Source organism: Mesoplodon mirus (assembly GCF_964341445.2).
Source record: "Mesoplodon mirus genome assembly, chromosome: 4".
In the NCBI taxonomy this organism is placed as follows: Eukaryota; Metazoa; Chordata; class Mammalia; order Artiodactyla; family Ziphiidae; genus Mesoplodon; species Mesoplodon mirus.
The window spans coordinates 125,105,077-125,125,864 of NC_138979.1; the positions used below are offsets into that span (position 1 = coordinate 125,105,077).

Genomic DNA, 20,788 nt, shown 5'->3' on the forward strand with positions numbered 1-20,788 from the left:
TATTTTGACTAGACTGTCATCCACATGAGAAATGGAATAAGTAGCATGAGCCATTCATTAAAAAATATATTTTCAGCAACCACATCTCGTCACAAGGCTTTGAAGCACACTACGCAGCCGTTCTCATTTCACGGTGCAGAAACCAAAGTCTGGGAGGTGACTGCCCAGGATGCAGCTGGTGAGCAGCTGAGCCAAGGTCCAGAAGCCAGCTTCCCGGTACAGGTACGAGGCATGACGTCACTGGTGGTGCCAGTCTGCGAGCTCGGGACGCGGGCCGGGCCGGAAACTGTACTGCAGAAGGCCCCGCCCCGTCCCGTCCCGTCCCGTCCCGTCCCGCCCCACAGGAGTCGGGAGTTGTGCAGTCCAGACGGTGCTCAGCCGAGCCCCGGGAGCTGAGCCGGGTGGGCGGGGGCGCCAGAGGCCCCGCCCATCGGGCCTGCCCCACCCCCAGGTCCGCCCCGCCGCGCTCTGCCTCGCCTCGCCCCGTCCCGTCCCTCCAGCAGTGGCTTGGCCGGGCTCGGCGCTAGTCGGGCGCTGCCGGTGAGTCCCACTTCCTGACAGCGGGTTCGGTCCGCGCCTGGGCGGGGAGGCGGAGAATGGAAGCGGGCTTATCGGCCATTACTTTGTATCTCGCCAGCGCCAGCAGTCCTGTGGTGGCGACAACGATGGACCGGAAGCCAGTGAGCCGTGAGGAAGGAGGAGAAGCAGGGGCTGCCTCGGGAGCTGCGGCCGCCGCTCCGTTCAGGGAATCGGCACAGCAGGTAGGAGCGGCCGCCGAGGCTGAGGCCGGGAGAGCCCAGCTTCCTGTCTGCCTCGCCTGCCGCCTGCCCTTTTGGCCTGCCCGGCCTTCCTTCGAGCAGGCCGCCCGCCGGAGGTGCGTCCCGGGGCTCCTCTTCGCGGTGTCCCCGGCTCCGAGCGTCGGCTTGAGGGAAGGGGCGGACGAACCGCAGTCGGAGCGCCGCTGGGCATCGCCTCCTCTGACAGCGCCGCAGACTCCGGGGCGGCCTCGGATTTCGAGGGGTGAGGTTGCAGCTTCGGGTCTGCGAGCGCGAGAAGGAAGGCGTGTCCCCGAAAGGTTGTCCTTGGAGTAGCTGGAAGCCAGGTGACGCTGGCTGCGCTCACTTCTCAGTGTCTCCTTGTGGGAGTGCCTGACTTGGCATCTGCCCTTTGGTTAGCAAATAGTAACTGGGTGCTATGCGTTTACAGGCTTCCCCCCCCCCCCACTTAATCCTTATAACTTCTGCATGAGGTGTGAGTTATCCCCATTTCACCAGGGAGGTAGCTAAGGCTCAGAGCTGCGCTGTCCAATAGACACATAATGCCAGCCGCATTTTAAATTGTACATTTTCTCGTAGCCACATTAAAAAACTAAAAAGAAACCGGTGAAATTAATTTTAATATTCTATTTTATTTAACCCAATTTTGTCAAAAACCATTTTAACATGCAATTAATATGAAAGTTATCACTGAGATATTTCACAGTCTTTCTGTGGTACTAGTCTTTGAAATCCTTTGTGTATTTCAGCACATCTCAGCTTGAACTGGCCCCATTTCAAGTGAGCATTAGCCCCATGTGGTTACTCTATTGGACAGCGTAAGTTTAGAGCATTAGGTAAGGTTTAGAGGTTTGTTTTGTTTGGGATTTGGTAATCTGAAGTAGTAGTGTAGGGCCTTTGGCCAAGTAAAACTAATGAAGAAATGGCTTTACCTGAAACCGGCTCAGGAGTATACAGTTTTGATGTTAAAAACCTGAGTTGCTTCTGTGTAGAAATCTTCCCACCCTCAGTGAGAACAAAGCTTTTCAGTGGCTTCATTTTTGAGACGAACTACCTGAATGTTAGTAAGACATTTCCCCCAAACTACAGATTCCTAGAGAATGGTGCCCGAATGTGAGTATAGTTCTAATATTATAAGAGGTAGTTTGCATTAACAAAAGCTTTTTTCTCAGGCTAGTCTTTATATGGAATTGTTTTTTCTCCTACTTAAGAAGGGGGAAGGTAACCTGCAAGAAGGAATTCAGGGAAAACGCTAATTGATTAGGAAGCCCACTTATTATGTTCAGTTGAGTCGAGACCTGTTGTTGACAGGTGTACTTGAACTGAACCTTTTTAGTCCACAGCGTTTGATGTATTTTCCATTTGATTTTTCCTTCTGTTACTATAATTGTTTTCATCACTACTTCAGCTTTCAATCTTTCTAATAGCGAAGTGGTTTACTTTGTACTGATTTACCAGATAAATGTTGTTTGAAGAGAGACTCTTTATTGTGGCTTAGTGCTAATATGTTATTTTCACACTCTTGGTTAAAAAATAATAAAATAAATAAAACGTAAAGAAGACCATAGAGCAAAAAGTAAAAAGTCATAGGAATACTCCCATCACCCGTTTCTCACATTCACATTCCCCAAAAGTAACTGTTAAGTTTCTGGTGTATTCTTTCTGGGATTGCCTATGCCTATATAATCTTTCCTGTTAAACACAAATGGGTTCATACTATACAAACAGTTTTCTAACTTTCCCTTTGTGCTCTCTCATTCACATTCCTGAAGCAGAGACATTTCCGGGAACCGCAAATCTATGCCTACTTGACCACAGTAAGAGGGGAGAGGCCAATGAAGTGGAGACTTGGGTGGCAGGAGAGGCTGCCATCCTGTACTCCTTCATCGGTTTGTCAGAACTGAGAAATCCCAAGTGTCATGTAGGGAAGGGAGGAAGAGTTAGAAGCTTGGGTCTGTGCTTAGAATTAGGCCTCAAACCAGGACATTCAGCAGCTTATCTGACTAGACTTTTGACCAGAATCTCAGCTTCAGTATTATTAAAGGAGTTAAAATTTCAGTACTACTTGTTCATTTATTTATTTAGCACCCCTGCTACCAAGCACTTACAGTGTGCCAGGAGCTGTAGGCTAAAGGATAGTGCAGTGAAGGATACACACTCTGCCTACTCCCATTTTGCCGATCACCTATTTGGGGAAGGTGACACAGAGTAAATTCCAAATGTCATACATGTTTTTATAAAGTTCTGGGTGCTATGGGAGTATGTGAAAAGAAAATTGCAACAACCCAAGTGTCCATCATTGGATGAATGGATAAAGAAGATGTGGCACATATATACAATGGAATATTACTCAGCCATAAAAAGAAACGAAACTGAGGTATTTGTAATGAGGTGGATAGACCTAGAGTCTGTCATACAGAGTGAAGTAAGTCAGAAAGAGAAAGACAAATACCGTATGCTAACACATATATATGGAATTTAAGAAAAAAAATGTCATGAAGAACTTAGGGGTAAAACAGGAATAGAGACACAGACCTACTGGGGGTGGGCTTGGGGATATGGGGAGGGGGGAGGCTGTGACGGGGCGGGGGAGAGGCATGGACGTGTATACACTGCCGGGCGTGGGGTGGATGGATGGTGGATGGATGGTGGGGGATGGCCGCGTGGCGTGGGGGGATCGGCTCGGTGCTTTGTGGCTGCCTGGAGGGGTGGGATGGGGAGGGTGGGAGGGAGGGAGACGCAGGAGGGAGAGGATGTGGGAACAGATGTATATCTGTATATGACTGATTCACTTTGTTGTAAAGCAGAGACTAAAAAAAAAAAAAAAACAGGCCCCAAGGAACAAGATAAGCAGATTTACAGTACTGTTAACCATAAAATGTAATGAAATGTTAATTGACATTGCATCTCATAATTTCCTGGTGTTAGGAAATTGTCTTTTCAGATCTTTGGAGTTTGTTGAAGTAGAGTTTGTATGATTGACAGTGAAAATTTTCTGACCTGCAGGTTGACTGTTTATTTGTAAAACTGAAATGTTTGCAGATTCAGAGAATAACTTTCATTTATAATTGTTGGAAATTTTGAATCAAATTATTTTCTGGTTGGTTTTACCCCTCAATACCTCCCTTAACTAACCCCACAGTCCCCTCTTTGCCAAGTAGAGTTTGGGATCATATGACATAGATTCTTTCACAGATTTTTTTACTTGACAATCTGGTTCTTTAAGATGAGGGGTTGACAAACTAGAGCCTATGGGCCAGATCCCACCAGCCACTGATTTGTATAAAACTTTATTGGAATATAGCCCATTCATCATGTATTGTCCATGGCTGCTTTTGCAGAGTTCAGTAGTTGTGACAGAGATTACATGGCCCTCAAAGCGTAAAATATTTACTATCTGTCCTTTATGGGAAAAATTACTCAGTCCTGCTTAAGATGATAAATGTAAAACTTGGGTTTTATTGTATCAAAAATTAATATTAAAATTTTAAAAGAGAGCTCTTAAATAAAAGTCTCTTTAATAAAAATCTTTATATGAAATGTGATGATTAGAACAAATAAAATACCATTTACATATTATGTATAGAGAATATTACTCAAAGGTCTGTTTATACTTGACTAACTTTGGTATTAGAATGAAAAATATGAATCACCTTTCAGCTTTCACCTTTGTAGATTTTTTTTTTTTTACTTTTTGGAAAAAATATAGCCAAGAGTCAGTTAATGGAGTTAGTAGATAAGTTTATTCCTGTTATTATGACCCAGCCAGAATGTTTTTATTTATTAAAGTTGTCTAAGGAAGACAAAGTAGTGAAGCCAGTGAGAGACACCCCTTCTCCTTTGCCTGTGTCTTAGAAAAGACAAGTTAAGCCAGTGAGAGATTGGTAGAGGGAGAATGAGAAGCTGCTTGCTCTGATGGGGGTGGGGTAGGGGTGGAATAAGGCAGGGTGATGTACTGTGAAAGGGCTCAACTCTTGTTCATTGACTGGGACTGTTGCTTTCACATCAGATCCATCCAGTTAGTATGATAACTGGAGATCTAACCCAGCTCCTCTGACTTTTTCTTGCCTATAAAGTCATGGTCCAAAAGGAGACGTTGGTGTCAGGACAACCATAAACCAAATCTCATATGAAGGGGGAAAATGAGATTGGGTAGGAACGGCTTGCTATGCTTAGGGACTGGTGATGGAAGAAAGATGGCCTGGGTGGACCATTTGTTGTTCATCTTATTTATGGACACAGTGAGTGGGCTGGTGTTCCTTTATTAAGGGCTGGGATATGTTTGAAACCTCAGGACAGGCTAGTGAGAGTTGTGGTTTTTGTTTTTTCTGGTTAATCCATAGGTAGCCCATGCTGTCAAGGTTTTCATGGTCTCAGTTTGCTCTACAGCAGTTATAGTTGCTGTCAGTGATGTCCATGTGTGTCATGGAACAATGTGTGTGTTCTTTGGGTTGGATATACCTGGATTCAAATCCTGGCTAATGACTAAACTTACCTTTGGGAAGTGAAGGACAGGGAACAGCCATATCTGTTTTCTAAGAAAAACCTTAGAGGATTAAGAGGAAACAATGCATAAAAATAAAGTTACATATACTTGCATAACTGGGCAATTCTAGTCCACTATTTTTATCAGTATAATTCCATCTCTGCAAAAGCAGTTCAAAGAACTTTTCTAGGGTTGAACAACAATCATGGGTTTAAATTATGTGTGGTCATATCTACAAGTGTAAGAATCCTTATAGAGGATGAAATTTTTGAACTCTGGACTATCCCACTGATATGGACTCTAATCATGGCAGTCTTGTAGTCCTGTATCATTTTGCTTTGGTTTAGTTTTAAAATTGTACCAGAGCATATTCTCATCATGAAAGGAAAACAACAACAAAATACAAAAAGAATAGGTGGCGCAGTGGTTGAGAGTCCGCCTGCCAATGCAGGGGACACGGGTTCCTGCCCCGGTCTGGGAAGATCCCACATGCCATGGAGCGGCTGGGCCCGTGAGCCATGGCCCCTGAGCCTGCGCGTCCGGAGCCTGTGCTCCACAACGGGAGAGGCCACAACAGTGAGAGGCCCGCGTACGGAAAAAAAAAAAAAAAAAAAAGAATAAAAAGCCCCTTTGAACGCTCCTTTCATGTACCTCCTCCCCCATATTTGTACCTAACCCCAAGGGTAATCACTTGCCAGATTTTTCTTTACAGTTATTTGCACTGTGCTTTTTGAAATCTTCTAGTAAGAAGATACAAAAAAGGCTTTCTTAGGAATTTAAACTTGAGGCAAAAAGACAAGGAAAAGCTCTTCATCCTCTCCCTCAAAATGCATTTACAGTGAGTTTGGAAAATTGGCTATATGTGTGAGGTAAAATTAGTATTTCCCTTGGAATGAAATTTGAATGTATTTAGAATTACATAGACTATTATAGTTTTAAAATTTGTTAAACCTTTTTACTAGCAGGAAAACTGTGTTGTCATCTATATATTAGTGACTGAGAAATGTAGAAGTTCAGATATAGAATACTGATGGCCTGCTTTCCAGATTTGGTTTACAAATGAGTTTTATTTGGCCTGCACAGTGCTTTAAATTTTTTTGAATTTTAGTGTCTTTGGTTGTGGCATGCTTTTCTTCAAAGGTCTACTTTTAATCTATAGCAGTATTTACTCATTTTTGGTACCTGCTTGGACCTAAAAGGCATCTTACTTTGGGACTCCCATTTTGGAAAAGGAGAGGTTCAGAATTAAGCTGAACTGGTTTTGGTTTGCCCACATGTAGCTAAGCTCAAATTCAAAGACTTAGCAGGGTTACCTAATAAAACATTTTATGTTACGCATCTAACATATGTACATGCATCTATATGATTTTCCTTTGATATATCAACACATTAATCCCTTCGTAATTAGCATTGTTCTTTAAAATTATTGATGTCCAGCATGTCTTCACATATTATACAACATTGGAATTGCTATGACTTGAAGTGTGTTGCTTGATTTCTTAGCTTTTGACTTAAAAAGTTTAATTGGTTAAGTTCTGTTTTTTAACCTCGGCAGTGAGTATGCAGAGGTTTGCTTTACTATTCATTAAACTCTTCATTTATGCTGTTGATATGCTTTTCTGTGTACAATCTGTTTTATTGTTTAAAAACTGTTTAAGGATTGGCTTATATTTCTTTATTCCCTAAAATAATGCAACTGAAAATTTTTTTTTGTTATATGAAAGAAAATTAATCTCACTTGAAACTCTTCTTTTCTTAATTTATTATTGACATTAGATGAGTAATGAAAGAGGCTTTGAAAATGTAGAACTGGGAGTCATAGGAAAAAAGAAGAAAGTCCCAAGGAGAGTCATCCACTTTGTTAGTGGTGAAACAATGGAAGAATACAGCACAGATGAAGATGAAGTGGATGGCCTGGAGAAAAAAGATGTTTTGCCTACTGTTGATCCGGTAGGTTTGATACTGATGTTCCTTTTGTCAGTAGGTTTTGTTTTGACTGATTTGTTTCCTTTAAACATTTTTAAAAAATATTTATTTATTTATTTATATTTTTGGCTGCGTCGGGTCTTAGTTGCACGGGATCTTCGTTGTGGAATGCTGGCTTCTCTCTAGTTGCAATGTGAGGGCTTAGTTGCCCTGCAGCACATGGCATCTTAGCTCCCCAACCAGGGATGTAACCCATGTACCCTGCATTGGAAGGCGGATTCTTAACCACTGGACCACCAGGGAAGTCCCTCTTTCCCTTAAACATTGAATAGAAGGGACCTTTGAGGTTTAAATAAACTGTACTCTGATTATAAAATTATGCATTATGATTTTGGTAGAAAACAGTATTTTTACACAATATGGATGGAAGTATTTTCTGTATTTCAGTAGCCTGAATAGTTTATTTTTGAGTGTCAGAGTTCTTTAGTCAGTGTGGATTGGTTTCTTTAAGATTTTTTTCACTAAACTGTGTACTTGAATTCCAGTCCCTTTGTATTAAAGACTGTACCACCATGATGGTTTCCATTTAAAGCTTAGAAGTTGTCAGTTCTTTTTTATATTGCCTCAAGTTTTGATTAGAAGATAGGAGTGTACAGTTCTTAACTTTATGTTTCTCACCAGCTAAATTTAAGAATTTCTAAGTTATAAATGATGTGACTGGGGACTTTCCTGGTGGCGCAGTGGTTAAGAATCCGCCTGCCAATGCAGGGGACATGGGTTCGATCCCTGGTCCAGGAAGATCCCACATGCCGCGGAGCAACTAAGCATGTGCACCACAACTACTGAAGCCCGCGTGCCTAGAGCCCGTTCTCTGCAGCAAGAGAAGCCACTGCAATGAGAAGCCCGTGCACCACAGCGAAGTGTAGCTGCCGCTCGCCGCAACTAGAGAAAGCCCACGCACAGCAGCAAAGACCCAACACAGCCAAAAAGAAATTAAAAAACAAAAACAAAAACAAAACAAAACAGAAAGATGTAACTGTAAAATTATAAGACTAGCTGTACATTTTTTTAAAAGAAGTGTTGCCTTTCTAAGTAGTCATTTTGAGAGTTCAGTTGATCAAATATTTATGGACTTTCTAGGTGCTGGTGATACAACAATGGGCAGTATAAATTTCTGCTGTTATATGCTAGTGGGCAGAAAGGCAATAAGCAAGTACATACTATAATTATCAGACTATGGAAAGTGCTATGAAGAAAATAAAGCAAAGTAGTAGAATAGAGAATTATTAATTTAGATTTGGCTTAAAAATGTTATTACTAAGTTTTCATCAGATTTGGTTCTAAATAAATTCTAGTTATTAAAAAAAATCAGATCTAGATTCTCTGCTATAGACAATATTCAAAGGACTGTGCAGTATACTCTGAAGGCAATTCCAAATGCATGCAGAATATTGTAGAAGTGTTTCATGCAGTGGAAGAAGTGTTGAAATAAATGTCTTTCTTTTAAATTACTTTGAAGGGGTTTTTATTTGTCTGTATAAATTTGTGTATATATGTATGGTTTAAAAAGTCTTTGTCTCAAAAATAGTTCTCTATTTACATAGGAATCGGTAATAAAGACATTGCATAGAAAAAAATGCATCCTTACTACTTCCCTAAAGGTTTACTCTTTAAAAAAGCTTTACTGAGATGCAGTCCACGTAGCATACATTCATCAATTTAAAATTTGCAGCAGTGGTTTTTAATATATTCACTGATAGACGCAACCATTACCATGGTCAATTTTTAGTACGTTTGCATCACCTCAAAAAGAAACCCAGTACCCTTTAGTTATCACTCCCTACCCTTCATCTCCCCAACCCCTGATGACCACTAATCTATTTTCTGTCTATTGATTTCCCTATTATGGACATTTCATATGAACGAACTCGTATGATATGTGATCTTCTGTGACTGGCTTCTTTCACTTAGTGTAACGTTTTCAAGGTTTATCCATGTTATAGCATGTGTCAGAACTTCATTCCTTTTTTTGATATACCATGTTTGTCAGGTCAGAGACATTTGGTTGTTTCTACCTTTTGGCTATTATGAATAATTCAGCTATGAACATTTGTGTACAAGTATTTGTGTGGACGTATGTTTTCATTTCTCTTAGGTATGTACCTATGAGTGGAATTGCTGGGTCATATGATAACTCTATACAGGTATCCCCTGCTTTTTGAAAGTTTGCTTTACCCCACTTCGCTTTTATGAAAAACCTACATTAGTACCTCTTTTCGCTAACTGAAAGAAAGCCGAAGAGGATTTTCACTTTTATGAAAAAAGGTAAAAAGCAAAAATAGCGTCCAGAATTTGTTTTGCAGTGAGCCCTTGTAGAGGTGGTGGGCACCCTGAACAGTGAGAGAGGCACCTTGAAGCTCCTTCCCTGGGGAACTACACTCATCATCACAGCATCAAGCTGCCATAGCTTTCAACTGTATCTGTGAGCATTTGTGCTTGGTTTCGATTTATTTTGTTCAGCTGTTTAGTAAGATGTGTCCTAAGGTAATCACTTATTTGCTTTACACAATTTTGCATTATGAAAGGTTTCATAGGAATGCTCTACTTTTGGATAGCAGGGAAATCCTGTATTCAGTCATTTGAAGAACCACCGAATTGTTTTCCAAAGTGGTTGCACCATTTAAAATTACTACCAGCATTGAATGAGGGTTCTGATTTCTCTACATCCTTATCAACACTTGTTACTATCTTTTTTTTTTTTTTTTTTTTTTTTTGCGGTATGCGGGCCTCTCACTGTTGGGGCCTCTCCCGTTGCGGAACACAGGCTCCGGACGCGCAGGCTCAGTGGCCATGACTCACGGGCCCAGCCGCTCCGCGGCACGCGGGATCCTCCCGGACCGGGGCATAAACCCGTGTCCCCTCCATCTGCAGGCGGACGTTCAACCACTGCGCCATCAGGGAAGCCCGTTACTATCTTTTTTATTCTAGTTGTCCTTGTGGGTGTGAAGTGTCATCTCATTATGGTTTTAATTTGCATTTCCCTGGTGGCCAGTGATATTGAGCATCTTTTCATTTGTTTATTGGCCATTTGTATATCATCTTTATAGAAATGCCTATTCAGATCCCTTGCCTGTTTTTGTTTGTTTTTTTAAAATATTTATTTATTTATTTATTTTTGGCTGAGGATCTTTCATTGTGGTGCACAGGCTCTTTGTTGCGGTGTGTGGGCTTCTCTCTAGTTGTGGCACATGGGCTCCAGTGGAAGCTGGGGGTAGAAGGAGCCCTGTGTTCTTAGCTGTACCAGTCTGGTAGTGAATTTCCACTTCACTTTGCTGGGAAGGCCAGTGGTCTTGGTTCACTTACTTCATACTCTCATATTCTTGTCAAATTTTTATTTATTTTCTTGAGTAGATGTTTTTTCATTTGTAGTATATCCTTAGGACCATTTCCAGAGGGTTTAAATGTTTATTTTAAATAATTTTCACCAGTTTCACTGGGTAGTGGGTCCACAGAGTTCCTCCTGCTGTTGTGCTGTAAGTCCATATCCACTCTTAAAATAGTTAATTACCTTGTATATAGTATGTTGTCATTCGAATTTATTTGAATTTTTAGGCCTAAACTAAGACAAGAAACCTGGGTGATAAGAAACCTGTCTGTTTCCTTCAGTGGGAGGCAGCATGCATAGTCAGAGCTGGTTTCAGTCCTGGCTTAGTCCTAGAGTAGTCACCTCCCTGTGACGAAGACTTAATCCCACTGCACTTCAGGTTTCATGACTATAAAAATAGATAATCTTGTCTTATCTACATTAAGAATTGTTTTTGAAGATTAAAAAGACAGTACATATGAAGACTCATTGAAAAATGACTAAGAACTATATACATGTATATCTAATATACATGTAAGGTAGTATTAGATAACAAAGCAAATACAGTAGGTAGCACAAGGAATCTCACTCAAAAGGTAATTTTAGAACTCTATTGGAATTTGAAAACCCATGACTAATTTAACAATTTTCCCTACATTTCTTATTCAAGAATCATTTGAAAGTTTATGAAATTAACTTGTTTGGCTTCATTCCTGAAATATCCATTTTGAAGTTTTAAAGTTATATTTTCCTTGGTGGTAATTGTGTTTCCTAGAGTATAGTGATTTTTTTAGGCAACGAGGAGCTGCCATTATATACTAATACCATATATATGTGTGTGTGTGTAAATACTGCCAGTAGGAAGCTTATGTTATAAACTTGGTTGGAAGCTGAGAGCTGACATTATACTTGACTTCTACATAAAATTTTCAGAAAAAAATCTGGTACCGTTCATGAAGAATTTATAGTTAGCAAATAGGACTATCTATGTTGGCTAAGTTAACCAAGACCAAAAAATAACAATTACTTAAATCTTTTGCTAAAAGAGATACAATTCATTTTTTGGATATTTTAAATTGCTGCCTGAACTATAGATATCTTCATTTGGTTTATTACTTATGCATGCACGTGTTAATGCTAGTCATCATTTTTTTAAATGCTGTAGTTTAATGTAGACTTCTGGTCGTAAAGCAAACTTGCAGATAGTGTTTTTCCTCTTTAATGGGGACACTTAGGTTGTTTCCGTATCTTGGCTGCTGTAAATAATGCTGCCACTAACAAGAGAGTGGAAATACCTCTTAGAGATTCTGATTTCAGTTCTTTTGGATAAATACCCAGAAATGGAATTGCTGGATCATTTGGTGTTTGTATTTTTTTATTTTTTGAGGAACCGCCATACTGTTTTCCATAACGGCTGCACCATTTTACATTCCCACCAACAGCGTCCAAGGGTCCTAATTTCTTTACATACTCAGCAACACTTGTCTTTTTTTAAAAATAATAATCATCCTAGCAGCTGTTTATAATTAAAGACAGACCTAGCATCACTTAATGTGCAAAGCAGACTTTCCAATTTCTGTTGGCTTCTAATGCGTCGTAAATCTCATAGGACAAAGGAATTTGGAAAAGGTATTGTATATTTACATAGTAGATATGTAGTACAGACCCAATTAAAGAAAAACCCTGATATCTAAAATAAAGATTTAAGGGCTTCCCTGGTGGCGCAGTGGTTGGGAGTCCGCCTGCCGATGCAGGGGACACGGGTTCGTGCCCCGGTCTGGGAGGATCCCACATGCCATGGAGCGGCTGGGCCCTTGAGCCATGGCTGCTGGGCCTGCGTGTCCAGAGCCTGTGCTCCGCAACAGGAGAGGCCACAACAGTGAGAGGCCCATGTACCGCAAAAAAAAAAATAAATAAAAATAAAATAAAATAAAGATTTAAGAATAATATTCCTGGGACTTCCCTGGTGGCGCAGTGGTTAAGAATCCGCCTGCCAATGCAGGGGACGCGGGTTCGAGCCCTGGTCCAGGAAGATCCCACATGCAATGGAGCAACTAAGCCCATGCACTCACAACTACTGAGCCTGCGCTCTAGAGCCCGCAAGCCAGAACTGCTGAGCCCATGAGCCACAACTACTGAAGCCCGTGCGCCTAGAGCCCATGCTCCACAACAAGAGAAGCCACCGCAATGAAGAGTAGCCCTCGCTTGCCGCAACTAGAGAAAGCCTGCGCGCAGCAACAAAGACCCAATGCAGTCAAAAATAAATAAATAAATAAATAAAAGAATAATACTCCTGGCATATGATACTTGATAGAAAGTAAGAAATGGAGACCTAGATCTTTTTACAATCTTATCATTGTTTTCCTTAGATTTTACCTTAGATGAGCGTTAAGAGTAAACATATTTCCAGTAATTCCTTTAACCATTGATTTAGTTTCGCTTAGGGTTCCTTAAATATGTGTATATGTGTGTATCTAACTATACATATTAAAAACTTTGATTATGCACATAACTGTTACCTATATAAATGGACTGATGCCTTTCTTAATATAGTCAGAACTCAAAATTATCTGGGCTCATTTTTGCCTATCAAATTTTTAAAAAGGAAAAGAACAATATACTGTAATAAGGGTACAAGGGAATGGACAATCTCATATATTACTGCTGACTATTTATTGGTAAATTTTCTAGTGTGAAGTTTTGCATTGTGAAGGGAGAGCTTTCCAAATGATTATATTTTTGACCTAGTTACTCCACCCTTAGGAATTTAAGCATTTGGGAAATATGCTTAATATTTTCAATATAGTAAATGGGAAAAACAGCAGGATAGGAAAAGTATAGCAATGTTGTAAAACACATATATGCTTAGGAAAAGACTGGGAAAAATATACTAAGATGTTAATGATAATTATCTATGGACAGTGGAAAAATGGGTGACTTAAATTTTCTTTATACTTTTTCCATTTTGTAAGTGTTTTGCAATAAATGAGCATTACTTTTATAATTTAAAAATAAGTTGTTTCAAAACAAAAGATAGCAAATCTTAATAGTTCTTTATTAAGGAAGAGATGGAAAATTATGCAGGAAGAAATAGATAATTAAATTTTTGAAGAAAGAGATGAATCTACTTGAGTTTGCACTCATAAATTTGAAGTCTTAAAGACTCAAGATCTTGTCCCAGTTCTTCTGTTACTGGGATGGTGGTGGCGGTAGTGATGCTGGCAGTGGTGGCAGGGTTCCAGTATAGACTCTGGGTCAGTGTCTGCACAAAGGGCCCTATCCATTCATTCTGTATAACTCTGTGTGATAATGATAGATGGTATTCAGGAATCCTTATCCAGTGTCTCAGCTCTGGAGCAGGTTTGACTCTTTGGTAGTCGCAGCCTGGATATTAGCAATTGTTCTCTCTAGAAACAACCCCAGGAGAATTGGTCCACTGAGAAATGCATGCTTTTCTCCAAAAGCATGCTGAATCCTTTTCTAAGTAGTTTCTTGGCCTTATCACTTAATATGTGTTATAGAAATTGCTTCCATTCCCTATGTTTCTGTACTGTCCCATTTGCTGTTAAAAAAAAAAAAAAGTAAACACTAAAGTCAGAGCATCTTAAACAGAGCCCCTAAACTAACCCTTATCCCCACCTAAGAGATGCCTCCTGCACTGAATGTAGAAGATATAGCAGATTTTTATCAGGGAGTCAGAAATATGCAGTGTTTTCTTGACTGTATTTGTTTGCTTGGACATCCATTCTTGTGTAAAGAGTGACTAAGGAGCTACCTTACTTGTGTGTCTTTTCAGAAATGTTATCACAGGAATTGATATATCTACTTTTCATTGAAAGACTATGTTACATGTTTACTCCTCTCTGCTTTAGCCCATCTGCCCACTCTTATAGATATTCCTTTTTAAAAAAATATTTAAAATATAGAACTTTATTTTTAAATTAATTTGCATAAGAAGTTGATAAGACAGACAGTGGCCACTCAAAATGACTTTGAGAACCCTGAGGTGAAAAATTTTCCTTAACCAGCAAGAAAGGAAATAACACTGAAATTGGCAACTTCGTTAGCTTTAGACAGCGGAAAAGGAGATACTTCCATTTCACCAATAGAGAAAAAAGGGTCATTTCCAGTGTCTGCAGTTTTCAGTCTTACAGATATTCTTGTATATGCTTTTTTAACGCCCTTATAATCATCAGCATATCTTATCTAAGAAGATTATGGACAGGTTTATCTTTTCCTTCTCTCCCTGGAACCAATATTCAAATAATTACTAATGTGTTTGATTGATTGTAGGCTCTATACTATGTTTTCTTTTCATAAACAAAAATCTTGGTATGATGAATCCTGCTCCTATTACTGATTTCATCCACAGGGGCAAACTGTCATCTATGTGGCAAGCTTCACAAAAGTATTCTATGGAATTACCAAGGTTAACTATGCAGGTGTGTAGTGTAGATTGCATTCTGCCAGTGGTCCTAGCCTACCAAATAGATACTAAACTTTTCTTGGGTTATATGCTCTAGTCCCTTTTTAATCCTTGAAGGAACAGCAACAAAAAAAACCTCATCTTGCCACTTACTGGTTACTTATTTTCCCACCATTAAAAGTTCATTTAGGGGGCTTCCCTGGTGGCACAGTGGTTGAGAGTCCGCCTGCCAATGCAGGGGACACGGGTTCGTGCCCCTGTCTGGGAAGATCCCACATGCCGCAGAGCGGCTAGGCCTGTGAGCCATGGCCACTGAGCCTGCGCATCCAGAGCCTGTGCTCCGCAACGGGAGAGGCCACAACAGTGAGAGGCCCGTGTACTGCAAGCAAAAAAAAAAAAAAAAAAAAAAAAAAAAGTTCATTTAATATGCCCTTAATCTGTTTAATTTCTCTGAACCTTAATTTCCCCACTAAATCATACGTGTGTTGTATTGTATGATTTCTTAGATCCCTTTCCATTGACTGTACACACTCTCTGATGTGCTTTTGAACAATGAAGACAAAAAAGCACAAGACAGGAGAAAGGAAGGCTCTGGATAACTCATAAATAATTAAGGTTATGACTTAACCAACTCCATTTCAGTGGCTGCTGCTTTTTTTGGTTATTCTGTGGACTTAAGGTGGTGATAGTTGTATGGGTGAATGTAAAATGTCTTTGTGACATTCTCTCTACAAAGCTTTTAATTTTTTTATTGGATTGTACTCTGTTTATAGTGTCATCTATAGAATATTCTAAGTGCCCACCAAGTATTTGACTACTTCTTTCTGGCCTAAATGTATAGAATGAATTTAGGTATGAATGTTGCTAACCTCACCTCTTGTTGCAGACAAAACTTACCTGGGGCCCCTACTTATGGTTTTACATGCTTCGTGCTGCCACATCAACCCTCTCAGGTATTACTTTTTTGTTTGAATATTGTATAACCACTATAATATGCTCCCAGAACAGGAGCTTTGCTAAATAGGGTGTTTCAAAATTGAAGGAGCAACAGTTGGGAGTTAGTCACTCCCTTCTCAGCAGCTAGCTAGCTAGCTAGCTCACATTGGAAGATATTAATCTAACTTGTACTTCATCTGAAAACATTTTTTAGCTTCTGGATATGCTTTAAAAAAAGGACTAAAAAATAGCTCTATTAATTTAGATACGATTTTCATGTTCTTGAAACTTTCCTGTTAGCAGTTATTTTGCTATTTTGCCATTTGATTCCCTGATATTGTTCTCATTCTAACTGCTTATTCTAAAGCCTGTAGTTATAATTCATTTATGTTTTATTTGATTACTATTTCATTTCTTAAGTTGAGATATAACTAAGTCATATTTGAAGGAAATGAATTATCAACTTATGACTTAATCATGCTAACTTTAAATATGCGTTTTAAATCATAAAGCTTTCCTCTGCTTCCCATTTTAACTCCCCCATAGCTTCTATCACGTTATGCCTTTCATTAGATCTAAATGTGAATAGTCATTCATTCAACAAACATTTACGGAGCACTCAATATATGCTAGACAGTCTAGTATAATGAAAAGAACATGAGCTTTACATTCAGACCTGGATTGAATTTTGGATCTGCTTTGTCCGCTTGGACCCGTTCTTCAACTTCTTTGAGTCTAACCTTTCATAGTGCCTGGCATGTGGCAGGCACTCAGTGAGTGCTATAGTATAATCCATTCCTTTCTCCCAGCCCAGTGATATCCCAGCCCTCTGAGAGTGTACATTTTTCTTGAAGAAACAGACATCTAACAGATAATTATAACACCTGGTGATAAGTGTTATAGTAAGAAGTATGAGCAGTGTTATTGGGAGCCCAGAAGGACCCACTAGTGCTTCTTGGGGAAATCAAGGAAGATGCACAAAGGAGATGTACTGAATGTTCATTATCTCCCCGAGGGCAGGGACTGTAACTTTTGTATTCATACAGTGTTTTGCGCATAGAAAGGGCTCAAGAAATGTTTATGGAATTATGTAAGCCATTTAACTTTTGTATTTTTAGTGTGTGACTTTCTCGGAGAGAAGATTGCATCTGTTTTGGGCATCAGCACCCCAAAATACCAGTATGCCATTGATGAGTATTACCGGATGAAGAAGGAGGTTTGTCTCCTTTTTACATTTTCTTGATTCAGTTTGGTTTGCTGTGGACTTCATGGGTTGCATAATGAAGACATGTATCCTCTAGCTGCCCCAAAGATAGCTCCCTTATACTAGGCATTTCATTCTCGAGTCATTAATTTCTTTATCAAATTAGCATACATTTTAGAATTTTTTAATACTGAAATTCCCCTACAATCTATATGCACAATTAAGCTAGATTTCATGTGCTAGTTGCTGTGAGAGGTGCCTTAGATATGTTATTTAATTTAATCTTCACACACCTCTCTTTGAATTATTCCACATTTAAGATGAGGAAACAAGACCTGGTCTCTGTACTTCGGACACATAGACTGGATGTGGGAGAAGTGGAATGGGTTTGATGCACAGGAAACGACCAATACTAGAGATGTGTAAGTGCCAGTTGTTAAGGCACAAAGATATGAGGCGATTTTGTGTGCAGATGTCGTGAGGTCTTAGGGTGAGGGTGAAGTGAGTTTAGCTTTAAAGAGTGAGAAAGCTTTAGCATTTAAGAGTGTGGGCTCGAGAACCAAGTGCTCCGCCACTTCCAACTGTGTAACCTTGGGCAAGATACTTAACCTATATAAGCTGCAGTTTCCTCGTCTTTGTAAGGAGGAAAATTGCAGCATCCGTGCTCAGGGTTGCTCTAAGGATTAAATGAGTTAATATGTAAAATGCTTAAGGCAGCACAGAGTGTATATTGGTGAGCTTGAAATAAATATTAGAATCTTTCATTACACCTTCAAGCAAACAAGGAGGGCAATTCGGGTAAAGCTACAATGTAGAGGCATGAATCTAGAAAGCTCAGCTCAGCTGACTGTATTTGTTATGTGGATTCAAAAATGTTTTATGAACAAATGAGTGTTTTTAACTCTACTAGCCTTGTTTAGAGCCTCATTATCTCATCTGGACTATTGTGATAGTCTCCTAAATGGTCTTTCCCCTTCACTCTCAGAAAATCTCTAGATTAATCATCCTGACAGGTTACTCACTCTGTACTGACTCACCATACTACAGGGACCAATGCAAATGCCACCATTTCCTCCATCAATTTAGTAGTTCTGGAACTAGAAGTTATTTACTCTCTAAATTTCTATAGTGGTTATTCCTTTCTGTTTTAATACTCTTCTTAAATGTCTTAACTTCCTTCCTAGATTGTAAACTTCCTGAGGGCAGGGACTGCCTTATCTGTCTACTAGGTGCTTATGGGAACACTAACCATGCTGTATCACTTAAGTGAATAGACCACCCTATTCCACTGAATAGGCTGACACCCTGTAACTGTAGTGATACAGTATTAGCTAATGTTTTATTTAGATTAGAATTAACCTGAAGAGATCCAGCCCATATCAAAGTTAATTCAGGTCTCATCTAAGCTAAGCAGTGCTATACTGTGTTTTAAAAATAGCTTCACTACATATACTTCATACAATAGTTTTCATTTCAATTTGGAAACAGGGGAAGGGGAAGTATGTCTTGTCTTAATTGGATGAAACTGAATTGGACATGACACTAATGTTTTGGTTAAAAAAAAGGCATAAGCAGCTGAAAGTGGGAGAAAAATACTATTCCTTTTGGACATTTATATTTCAACTATTCTTGATATTTCCTCTTTTTAGGAAGAAGAAGAAGAAGAAGAGAACAGGATGTCTGAAGAAGCAGAAAGACAATACCAGCAAAATAAGCTGCAGGCTGATTCCATTGTTCAGTCAGATCAACCAGAATCACTTGTATCCAGTTCATTTGTGAATCTCAATTTTGAAATGGAGGGAGATTGTGAAGTAATTATGGAGAGCAAACAAAATCCAGTCTCTGTCCCTCCGTAGAATGAAATGACCATCAAACTTCTAAGGTAGTTTTTATACCAGGAACTTTCACACTCTCTATTCAATGGGACTTAATAGTTATTTATATTTTAAATTATTAAGTTATCTGGAAAGGGAAGAATGTTTCTTTATTCTTAGGCTCTATCTAGAAAAAGCCAGATCTGAAATTTGGATATTTGTACTATGCTTTTACTATGTCAGATTAGTGCTTTGGTTTTAAAATGATCTTTTTAAAAAAGTTAAGGACATTCTAGAACCCTAACCACCAATTAAGAAGAGTTAACTTATCAAGCTTGTCTGTTATTTGTGTAAGAAAAAAAAAAAAAGGTAAATTGCTGAACAAGGCTAACTGGAGCTGATATTCGTAGTCTCAGATTAAAATGAGGATTTTTCCCCTAGATCTTCTCATGTTATGTCCTACATTTATATATCTAACCATTCATTTCATACTAAGGACGGTTCACTGAATGTGTAATAAAAGGAGCAAGATGAAAGCATTTTGAATTTTCTTTCCTTGAGAATTAACTTTATTTCATGGGAAGGTGATTGAGTTTATAACACCACCAAATCTTAAGATGGGTTGCCATTTTTTAATGAAGGTTAATCTTACTTTCTCTTTCAGTAGTTATTCAAACTTAAATAACTTTGGACATAATGTTAAAAACACTAGTTATGGGATGAAGTTATTAATGTATTTGTATTCAAATGGTAATACCTAGTGATTACCCACATGGCATCCTGTTTATGTCACTCTTTCAGCCCTGAATGCCTCCTATGGGTCAAGATTGGGGGACAGATGAAGACTTAATCCTCCAGGGCTCACTGTTAAATATTGTACAATGTGCAATGGTAGCATAATGAAGTTACCTGTCATTCACCACTTCAAAGCAACAACAGTGGATGGTTTGCTTGACCCAGTTGGCCATCTCTGTACCCACTGTGCCATTAGCAGACCTTACAAAAGTATAATATGAAACTAATTTTGAAAATACTCCTATGTGTTCAGAATCTTATATCTGTATGACTTAGATTTATAACTAAATGTGGATAAGGAGAAATATGTAGAGTATTTCAGATATGCTGCTCTTAAAAACCTATTCACAAACTTAAAGAGTTTTTAGGATTAATGGTTGTTAATAGCCTTCTAAATAGCATTAAGCTTTCAATCTTAACTATATCTATATAGCTTCAAAGAAACAACATAGCTACAGTGGGCTTATTATGGAAGTCTGTTAGCAATGAACATGAACATCTGCCCACTAAGTTCTTCAACTGAAATTTGAAGGATTTAGGAAAGCTAATTCTTCATTAGGAATCCTCAGTTACATGGATTCATGGTATGGTGGTTCACAGCATGTGATGGTGATCTTTTTGGTCATGGGTATAAACTATATAATTTAGTGCTTAAAGGATTAATTGTCAGATTATGTAATGTCATAAATTATAGTTTACCAGTAGCTCTAAAGAATGCTAATCTGATGTGTTCCCTGTCATTTTTTATCTTCATTTGAGAAGATATTCAAGCTCAAATATTTATTTGGTTATCCTGTAAAGGCAAGCATATCTAAAGGGGAGCTGAATCTTCTCTCCCTAGAGGCACTAGATCTAAAAGAGTTGACTCAGAAACTTTTCTGATTGTAGTAGAAGGAAGATAATGATTAATGAAGGTTTTACATTTCTTGAATTTTACTTTTTCTACTTGTCCAACAGTGGCCAGTTTGTAATGTTTATATAGTTATTCACTGTGCCTTAAATTTTTATACTTTTTATTTATGCAAACTATAAAATTTCCCATAAATGCATTAAATGGTTTT

The 20,788-nt window shown here is 39.0% G+C and overlaps 1 protein-coding gene across 2 annotated transcripts; it reads left to right on the forward strand.

The window, feature by feature from the left end:
- Positions 1–374: 374 nt before the first annotated feature.
- FAM177A1 (family with sequence similarity 177 member A1) lies at positions 375–20,772 on the forward strand. 2 transcript variants are annotated; one of them, XM_082617405.1, is made up of 6 exons: positions 375–540; positions 638–761; positions 7,039–7,212; positions 15,865–15,931; positions 17,033–17,130; positions 18,768–20,772. In XM_082617405.1, exons 2-6 carry the CDS (start codon positions 666–668, stop codon positions 18,972–18,974), a joined length of 642 nt encoding a protein of 213 aa, XP_082473531.1. In that variant the 5' UTR covers positions 375–540; positions 638–665; the 3' UTR covers positions 18,975–20,772. The 2 variants fall into 2 exon arrangements, with proteins under 2 accessions (XP_082473531.1, XP_082473530.1); XM_082617404.1 differs by lacking the exon at positions 375–540 and having other exon boundaries at positions 552–761.
- Positions 20,773–20,788: the final 16 nt, after the last annotated feature.